This window comes from Trichechus manatus, unplaced genomic scaffold, assembly GCF_000243295.1.
Source record: "Trichechus manatus latirostris isolate Lorelei unplaced genomic scaffold, TriManLat1.0 scaffold00106, whole genome shotgun sequence".
NCBI lineage: Eukaryota > Metazoa > Chordata > Mammalia > Sirenia > Trichechidae > Trichechus > Trichechus manatus.
In genome coordinates, this window is record NW_004444042.1 from 7159126 (window position 1) to 7169309 (window position 10184).

Sequence of the window (10184 nt, forward strand, 5' to 3'; positions counted from 1 at the left end):
ATGTTGCCCTATGACAATGGTTAACAATCTCACAACACATCAACAATATCCTTACTCACCCTTGGGTTCCTTATCACCAGCTTCCTTGTCCCCTTCTGCCTTCTGGCCCTTCTCACTGGGCTACTGTACCTCGTTAGTCTCATTTGGTTTTACGAGGCTGTCCACTCCCAGGCTGAATGGTGAACCTCAGAGATAACTTCACCACTGAGCTAAAAGGGTGTCTGGGGGCCATCGAAACGTTCTTTTTGACGATGAATTTGATGCCGTTCCTCTTCAGTTTGTCATTCCCGGCATAGTAGACCATAAACTTGTCCAGTTCAAAATGGCCAGTACCATTCCATTTTAGCTCACTGATGCCTAAGATATTGATCTTTATGCATTCCGCTTCATTTTTGACGGCTTCCAGTTTTTCTAGGGTCATATTTCTTACATTCCACTTTCTAATTATTAATGGATATTTGCAGCTGTTTCTTCTCATTTTGAGTCGTGCAACATCAGCAAATGAAGATCCCAAAAGCTTGACTCCATCCACATCATTAAGGTCGACTCTACTTTGATGAGGCAGCTTTTCCCCAGTCATACTTTGAGCGCCTTCCAGCCTGAGGGGTTCATCTTCCAGCACTATTATCAGACAGTGTTTCGATGCTATTCATAGGTTTTCACCGGCCAATTTATTTAGAAGTAGACTGCCAGGTCGTTCTTCCTAGTCTGTCTTAGTCTGGAAGCTCTGCTGAAACCTGTCCCCTGGGGTGACCCTGCTGGTATTTGAAATACCAGTGGCATAGCTTCCAGCATTACAGCAATGCGCAAGCCACCACAGTATAACAAACTGATAGACGTGCGGTGGTTTCTGCTATTAGGCATTTAAATTGTCTTTCTGCTATTATTAAAAAGCATGGCAATGAACATTCCTGTAAGACAGTAAACCATTCTAAGTGTTTATAATTATCTTTAATTATTTCCTCGGAATAAATTCCCAGAAGTGGAATGTCAGGGGACATAGTTATTTAATGCTGTGTAACAAACATCCCCAAATTTAGTGATGTAAAACAAGAATGTTTTATTAGTTCTCATGGCTCATGGGTTGACTGGACTCAGATGAGCACTAATTGCTTAGAGTCTCCTGTGAAGTTGCAGTTAGATGTCAGCTGGGTCTACAGTTTATCTGAAGGCTCAACTGAGCTAGATATCCAAGATGGCTTACTCACCTGGTTGGCAAGTGATGCTGGCTGTCAGCTAGGAGCTCATCTGGGACTGCCAACTGGAGTACATACACAGAATGGTGTGTCCCAAGAGTCAGCATTCCAGGAGACTTGGGAGAAAGCTGCAAGGCTTTTTATAACTTAGCCTAAGAATTCTCAGAGTCTTCTTGGAGTTACAACATTCTATTGGTCATGTAAGTCACCAAGCTAGACCAGATTCAAGGGGAGGGTACTTAGACTTCACCTCTTGATGTAAGGAGCACCATGTGCATATAGGGAGGAAAGGAAATGATGGTGGTCTTCTTGGAGGCCATTTACTACCCATATTTTTGAGACTTTTGATAAATATCCTCAATAAATATTCTCTCAGAAAGTCTGCAGTTCTACAGTTGATGTATTTCTTTTTTATTTAATTTAAGTAAAATGTAAATAACAAAATTAACCATTTCAAACCATTTTTAAAGTGTACAATTTAGTGGCATGAAGTACATTCACAATGTTATGCAACCATCACCACTATCTAGTTCCAGAACTTTTCATCATCCCAAATGAAAAACCCATACCATTAAGCAGTCACTCCCAATTCCCCCCCTCCTAGTCCTTACCAAAACCCAAACCAAACCCATTGTCATCAAGTCAATTCCAACTCATAGCGACCCTACAGGACAGAGTAGAACTGGCCCATAGGGTTTCCAGGGAACACCTGGTAGATTCAAACCTCCGACCTTTTGGTTAGCAGCCGTAGCTCTTAATCACTATGCCACCCCTAGTCCTTAGCTACCACTAATCTGCTTTCTGTCTCTATGGATTTGCCTTTTTTGGATATTTTATGTAAATGAAATCATACAGTATGTGGCCTTTTGGTGTCTGGCTTCTTCCATTTAGCATGTTTTTCAAGGGTTATCCATGTTGTACCATAAATCAGTACTTCTTTCCTTTTTATGGCTGAATAATATTCTATTGTATGGATAATACCACATTTTGTTTATCCATTTATCAGCTGATGGACATTTGGATTGTTTCCACCTTTGGCTTTTGTGAAAAGTACTGCTATGAACATTTGTCTACAAGTTTTGAACACCTGTTTTCCATTATGTGGAGTATATACCTAGGAATGGGAATACCGGGTCATATGGCAGTTCTATGTTTAACTTACTGAGGAATTACCGAACTAGTTTCCATAGCAGCTGCATCGTTTTACATTCCCACTGGAAATGCATGAGGGTTCCAGTTTCTCCACATCCTTGCCAACATTTGTTATTTTCCATTTTTTAAATTATGGCTCTCCTAGTGGGTGTAAAGTTCCCATTATGGTTTTGATTTGCATTTTCCTAATGATTAATGATATTGAGCATTTTTTCATGTGTTTGTTGGCTATTTGTATATCTTCCTTGGAGAAATTTCTATTCAAGTCCTTTGCCTATTTTTTAAATTGGGTTTTTCTCTCTTTGTTGCTGAATTGTAAGAGTTCTTTATATACTCTGTGATGCCTTTCCATTTATTTAGGTCATCTTTAATTTCAGCAATGTTTTGTAGTTTTCAGTGTGCAAAGTATACACATCTTTCACCTCCTTGGTTAATGTTCTTCTAAACTATTTTATTCTTTTTGATGTTATTGTAAATGGAAATGTTTTCTTAAATTCCTTTTCAGATTATTCACTATTAGTGTATAGAAAAGGAGCCTTGGTGGCACAGTCATTAAGTGCTTGGCTGCTAACTGAAAGATCAACAGTTTTAACCCACTAGGACCTCAATAGGAGAAGAGACCTGGTGATCTACTCCCATAGAGATTACAGTCCAGGAAACCCTATGGGGCAGTTCTACTTTGTCATACAGGGTTGCTGTGAGTTGGAATTGACTTGATGGCATACAACAACAATAACAGTTTATAGAAGTACAACTGATATTTGTGTTCATCTTATGTCCTGCAACTTTGCTGAATTTGTTTATTATTAGCTCTAGTAGTTTTTTTGTGGATTCTTAGGATTTTTTTTATATATAAGATCATGTCATTTGTGAATAGAGATAGTTTTACTTATTCCTTTCAAATTGCTAATAATGCAAATAAGGTGCATGGCCCCCTTGTGGGGAGTAGAACCTTGCAAATAAGGTGTATGGAACCCTAATGAGGGGATTGGTCAGTTTTGCTATCATGCTAGGCTTAAAATGAGCCATCCTAGTGGTGAAAAGGGGGGACCTCCTTACCACCAAGAAGGAAGAGCTAGGAGTGGAGTGCATCCTTTTGACCCAGGATCCTAGCACTGAGAACCTCCTAGACCTAGGAGACAGAGAGAGAGAGCTGTAACACCAGAGATGGTGAGAGATGGTGAGAAGCAGTGGCAGAAAAGTAGCGGTAGCAGAGGCAAGAGAATCAGGAGATGGGCAGGAAATGGCACAGTGGGCTGTCTGGCCCATAGTGTGAGAAAGCTGAGGACCTTCAGGCAGAAGGCTTGCTGGCAGAGTAGGATGCTTCCAGGCACTTAACGGAGGTAGGCTTACCAATATGCAGAGTGAGAGAGTTGAGCGCCTTTGGACAGGAGGCTTACTGGTGGAGTGGGATGCCTCTGGGCTCTCATCTGTGGAGCTAAAGAGCTCTGTTACACTTGCCCAAGCAAGGCAGAGGTGAGGCCAAGGGGGCGAGGGGCTGAGAGACTGAGGGCCAGAGAGAGGCCTGCCTGCAGGCATGGCTAAGAAGAAGCTGTCCTGATCAAAGAACTGTATCATTAGTTGTTTCTGATCCTGAACTGTAACTTGTTACTTCCCTAATAAACTCCATAATCATGAATATTGTATGTGAGTTCTGTGTGGCCATTGCAGTGAGTTATTGAACCTAGCAGAGAAGTAGAGTGTGCTATGGGAGAGACGGCTGGTGAATTGGTAAAAAGTTGGAGAGAGGAGGCATGTCTGACCTCTACCTCACAGTAGTCAGCCTTGGGCTCTTGATGTTCATAATGATTCTGTCTCCCCTCATGAAGGCAGAGGAGGTCAGACAACCCCACCACAACATTTTTACAGTGTCAGAGTAGAATTGTGCTCCATAGGGTTTTCATTAGCTGATTTTTCAGAAGTAGATCATCAAGCCTTTTTTCTGAGGTGCCTCTGGATGGACTCGAACTGCCAGCCCTTCCCTTAATAGCTGAGTATATTAACCATTTGCACCACCCAGGGATGTCTGTTCTCTTAAAACACTTTTAATAATACTTTTTATTTCTATAAGGTCAGTAGTAATGTTTCATCTTTCATTTCTGATTTTAGTAATTTGAGGCTTTTGTCTCAGTTTGTCAGTCTAGCTAAAAGTTAAATTTTATTGACCTTTTCAAAAAACCAGCTCCACATACCATATATTTCACTCATTTAAAGTGTACAATTAAGTAGCTTTTAATATATTCACAGAGATGTACAACCGTCACCACAATCAATTTGAGAACATTTCCATCACCCCAAAAAGAAACCCCATACCCATTAGCATTCATTCCTTATTTCCTCCCAACCTCCCATCCCCTGGCCCTGTGCAACTACCAGTGTACTTTCTGTCTCTATAGATTTGCCTGCTCTGGACATTTCATATAAATGGAATTATACAGTATGTGATTTTTATGTCTGGCTTCTTTCACTTAGCATAATGTTTTCAAGGTTCATCCATATTGTAACATGTGTAAGTACTTCGTTCATTTTTATTGCCAGATATTATTCTGTTGTATGGATATACCAGCTTTTGTTTATCCATTTATCAGTTGATGGTCATTTAGGCAGTTTCTTCTTAATACAGCATCTAGAATGATTATATTAAAATGGAAGTCGATTCATGTAACTCCTCTGCTTAGAAATCTCCAGTGACCATCACACTCTGAGTAAAAGCCAAAGTGCTTTCAGTGGCCTACAAGGGCCTACATGTTCTACACTCTACCTCCTTTCCTACTGCTTACAAAAAAAAAAAAAAAAAAACCCACTGCTGTGGAGTCGATTCCAACTCATAGTGACCCCATAGGGTTCCCAAGGCTGTAAATCTCTACGGAAGCAGACTGCCACATCTTTCTCCCGCGGAGTGGCTGTTTGTTTTGAACTGCTGACCTTTCAGTTAGCAGTCAAGTGCTTTAACCCCTGTGCCACCAGTCCAGCCAAACTGGCCTCTCTGCTATTCATTATACACACTAGGCACATTCTTGCTTCAAGGGCTCTCCCCTTTGCTTGACATGTTCTTACCCCAGAGGTTTACATGACGTACTTCCTTACTTCCCTCAGGTCTTCACTCCAATGTTATTATCTCAGTGTAGACTTCTCTGGTGAAATATGCTCCTTCATTCCACATCCCCAGCCCCCAAAATCATCTTTCTGCATTCCTGCATTGTTTTTCTCTATGGCATTTATCACTAACATATTTATCTTATTATTTATACTGTTTATTGTCTCTATCTCCTCATTAGTATATAAGCTTCATGAGGACAATAATTTTTGTCTGTTTTATTTAATGCATCCTGGTGGCGCAGTGGTTAAGCGTTTGGCTGCTAACCAAAGGGTCGGCAGTTCGAATCCACTAGTCACTCCTTGGAAATCCTATAAGGCAGTTCTACTCTGTCCTATAGGGTTGCTATGAGTCAGAATCAACTCAACAGCAATGGGTATACGGGTATCCCCAGCACCTAGAAAGTGGTCTGATGCATAGCAGGCAATCGATATATATTTTGAATAAATGAATGAATAACATTGTCTCTGAAGAGGAAACTGGGTGGCTGGGAACAGGGTTGGAAGAAGACATTTTACTGTATATTGTTTTATACCTTTAAAGTTTTGAGTCATATGGATATATTACCTACTGAGTGTACCTAAAATCATGACCCATTTCTTTTCAACTCTGTAATCAAGCAGCCTCTTGCGTACAACAACAGTTTTTCTTAAATGTGTAAAGTTAAAGCCAAGACTCAAATTAGCCACAAGTACAGTTTGGATACAATCCAATAGCTGCTGCTTGGCCTGTTTTCTAACTGGTCCATAGCCATATACTATTCTGGGGTTCACATCTAGGCTTTTACATGATAGAATAGCACAGGGCTCAAGTGTGATAGGGGAACAGATCTTGGATCTCCCCTACTGAGACTCTTTGCAGTTGTAAAGTAAGAGAATGTAAATCTACAGATAATAAATTTTCTTTTTCTGATACAGGGTCAAGGAAATGATTCCTCCAAGGCCTCCTCTTACCCGTCGTACAGGAGGAGCTCAGAAGGCAAGTGTCAGCGCCAAGGTGAAACCATAAGTAACAGGGTATTGAGTGTACGCATTTAGACAAAAAGGCACGGACTCGTTAAGTAGTTTTTCCAGGAGGTGTGAAAAGTTGTTTGAAGCTACGCATAATTTTCATTCCTGGTTCCATTTGTGACCAGTGGCATACAGTGAATAACATACAGTGTTTAATCTTTGGCTGGTCTCTGAGTTGGGAAGAAAAGGACAGTTTATACCTAAAGTATTACTGAACATAAAACCCAAGGTAGTTTCAGACTTCCAGTCCACAATCCTGACCTCTTTTGAGGCCTCTTTTCTGATGTATTTTAATTTTCCTAGGCGGTGAGTGACTATCACATGCAGATCAAAAACATTTCAAGAGCCATTCTGGATGAATACCACAGGATGTATAGCCAAGAGGTGACCAAACTGGGGAAGGAAATGGATAATGAAACCCTGGAGGAGCAGAAGTGCCAGCTCAACTATGAACTTAATTGCTCTGGAAAATACTTTGCTTTCAAAGAACAACTCAAGGCAAAACATTTATTTAATTATTCCATGGTTTTTTATTGAGCACCTTCTCTGTATACCCAGTTAAACTTTTTTTTCCCTCTGATCGTGTCCAGCTATGCGCCTACCTTTCTTGTTGTTGATGCGAAGGACTAAGTTCTCTTTGGTATAATGGCAGGAGAAACTCCATTCCTGCAGAGTCTTGGAATGGTTCAGTATCCATTCTGAGCATGAACTTTTAAGAACCTAATTCTTCACTTGGGGTTAGGTCAGATTTCCTGTTGCTGGAGGGGACAGAAACTCTGCCTATACTGACCCTGTGACTTCTTATCTCTGTCTCTTATTATGAACCTTTCCCTAGTCCATAGAATCACTGAAATTTGTGTAAAAACGGCATGGAAGTGGTGTCTGACCTCCTGTAACTTCTCAAGGGGGAAGGAGGATCAAAATCAACAGCCCAAGGCTGATTCCTATGAGGCGGAGGTCAGACATGCCTCCTCTCTCTGCTGTCTTTACCAATTCTGACACCAGCTGTCCCTCCCATGGCACTCTCCACTTCTCTGCTGGGTTCAGTTATTGCAGTGGCCACACAGAACTCACAGACCATATTCACGATTATAGGGTTTATTAGGGAAGTAACAGGTTACAGTTCAGGCTCAGGAACACTCAGGGATACAGTTCTTCCACAGGACAGCCTCTCTTCCCAGCCATGGTCACAGGCATGCCTCTCCCTGGACCTAGGCCTCTGCCCAGAGGCACTCAGATTTCTGTCTCCATGGGCTGGGTAGCCCACTGCACTGTCTCCTGCTGCCTGGTCTCTGCTGCCAGGTCTCTCCTGCCACCACTTCTTACCATCTTCAGGGTTATAGCTCGCTCTCCATCTCCTGGGTCCAGGAGCTTCTCAGCGCAGGGATCTTGGGTCCAATGGACATGCTGGCTCCTGGCTGTTCTTTCTTGGTGATGCTAGATTCTTCTCTCTGCTCTGGAATTGGCTGTCTTTTAAGGCAAAAATGACCAGTCCCCTTGGTGGGCCACAATTATCTTGTTTGCACAGTGCTGCCCAGTCATTTGGCTGAAAATTACAAGACCATGACTAGAAAGGCCACACAAAAGTGATCCATTACACCACAATTTGAGAAATATTTACTTAATAATAGTTTATTGAATAATAATGGCTCACAGTTATTGCCACCACCCAACTGTCAGTTGGTCATACTATATTGGCTAGCATGTTGCTATAATGCTGGAAGCTCTGCCACCAGTTATTTCAAATACCAGGGTCACCATAGTGGATAGGTTTCAGTGGAGCTTCCAGACTAAGACTAGGAAGAAAGATGTGGTGATAATACTTCCAAAATTTCCACAATTTAAACCCTGTGGACCAGCATATTGCCTGATATAGTGCTGAAAAATGAGCCTGCTAGGTTGGAAGGCACTCAAAATACACAGTGGCCACAATGGACTTGAGCACATCAACCATCATGAAGATGGCACAGGACTAGGAGTGTTTTCTTCTGTTGTTTGTGAGGTCACTATGAATAGGAGCTGACTTGATGGCAACTATGAACTTACAACAGAAATAGTTATTGAGTGTTTACTACATGCCAGGCACTTTCTAAATGCTTCATGTTTTACTAATTTAATTCTCACAACTCTATGAGGTAGCTGCTTCCCATTTTAAAGATGGGGAAATGAGACATAAGGAGGTTAAATAATTTTCCCAATGTCAGAGAGCTGGTAAAGTTCAAAGACAGTACTCAGATACAGGCAGTGTGGCTCCAGAGCTCAGGTTCTTAACCACTATGCTGCACTGCCTCTCTGTGCGCATTCACTATGTTCCTTGTGCTGTACTAAACAGATACAAAGACAGTATATGGGAGTAATAAAATAAAAAACAGCTGGTGCTCGTGGGGGCAAGAGGCTATTCTCAGTAGGTGGTATAAACAGGTCTCAGTTTGTTTTTGGTCCTATCTTCACTAGCTGGGTGACTTTGGGCAAGTGACCTTACCTCTCAGAGCCTCAATTTCCTTGCCTATTGAGTAGAAATAATAATAATATCGTATGGAGTCATCATGAAAAATAAATGATATAAAGCATGGAAAGTGCTTAATCAAAAACTTGGCAATAGTGTTTGCTCAGGGGAAAAAAATAAAAGAAGCTGTCCTGGTCATAGCAACAAACTGTGTTTATATTTGTACAGCATTTTAAGCTTTTCCACTTATTATCTTCTTTGGCTTCTCAGTCACCTTGAAGTAAGATAGTAATACCAGAACTACATATCCATTTAATAAATGAGGAAGCCGAGTACCAAAGTGGAAATTAATTTATAAGGTTGTACAGTGGCAGGATTAAAACAGGCAGTTTATTCTCTGGACTCTCAGACCAAGCCTTTCTCCCCTGAATCATGTGGCTACACTGGGAGAAAATGCAGTCTGAAATTGATTAAACATGCAGTCAAGATGCATTGATAATTACTGGTGATTAGAATGCAAACTTTGGAAACAAAGAAGAAGGACTGGTAGTTGGAAAATATGGCCTTGGTGATAGAAATGACACCAGAGATCGCATGATAGAATTTTCCAAGACCAATGACTTCTTCATTGCAAATACCGTTTTTCCACAACAACATAAATGGTGACTATACACATGGACCTCGCCAGATGGAATACACAGGAATCAAATCAACTACATCTGTGGAAAGAGATGATGGAAAAGCTCAATATTATCAGTCAGAACAAGGCCAGGGGCCGACTGCAGAACAGACCATCAATTGCTGCTATGCAAGTTCAAGTTGAAGTTGAAGAAAATCAGAACAAGTCCACGAGAGCCAAAGTGTGACCTTGAGTATATCCCACCTGAATTTAGAGACCATCTCAAGAATAGGTTTGACACATTGAGCACTAATGACCGAAGATCAGATGAGTTGTGGAATGACATCAAAGACATCATACATGAAGAAAGCAAGAAAACCCATTGCCATCGAGTCGATTCTGACTCATAGTGACCCTATAGGACAGAGTAGAACTTCCCTATGAAGAAAAGACCAAAATAGATGTCAGAAGAGACTCTGAAACTTGCTCTTGAACGTCAAGTACCTAAAGCAAACGGAAAAAATGAAGTAGAAGAGCTGAACAGAAGATTTCAAAGGGTGGCTCAAGAAGACAAAGTAAAGTATTATAATGAAATGTGCAAAGACCTGGATATAGAAAACCAAAAGGGAAGAACACGCTCTGCATTTCTCAAGCTGAAAGAACT

The 10184-nt window shown here is 41.2% G+C and overlaps 1 protein-coding gene across 1 annotated transcript in view; it reads left to right on the plus strand.

Moving 5' to 3' along the window:
* CFAP70 (cilia and flagella associated protein 70) overlaps window positions 1–10184 on the plus strand; it is a 136198-nt gene that overhangs the window by 72307 nt on the left and 53707 nt on the right. The window contains 2 exon segments of the mRNA XM_004383233.2: window positions 6363–6423; window positions 6759–6953. Of these exon segments, the coding sequence (XP_004383290.1) occupies window positions 6363–6423; window positions 6759–6953 (256 nt within the window).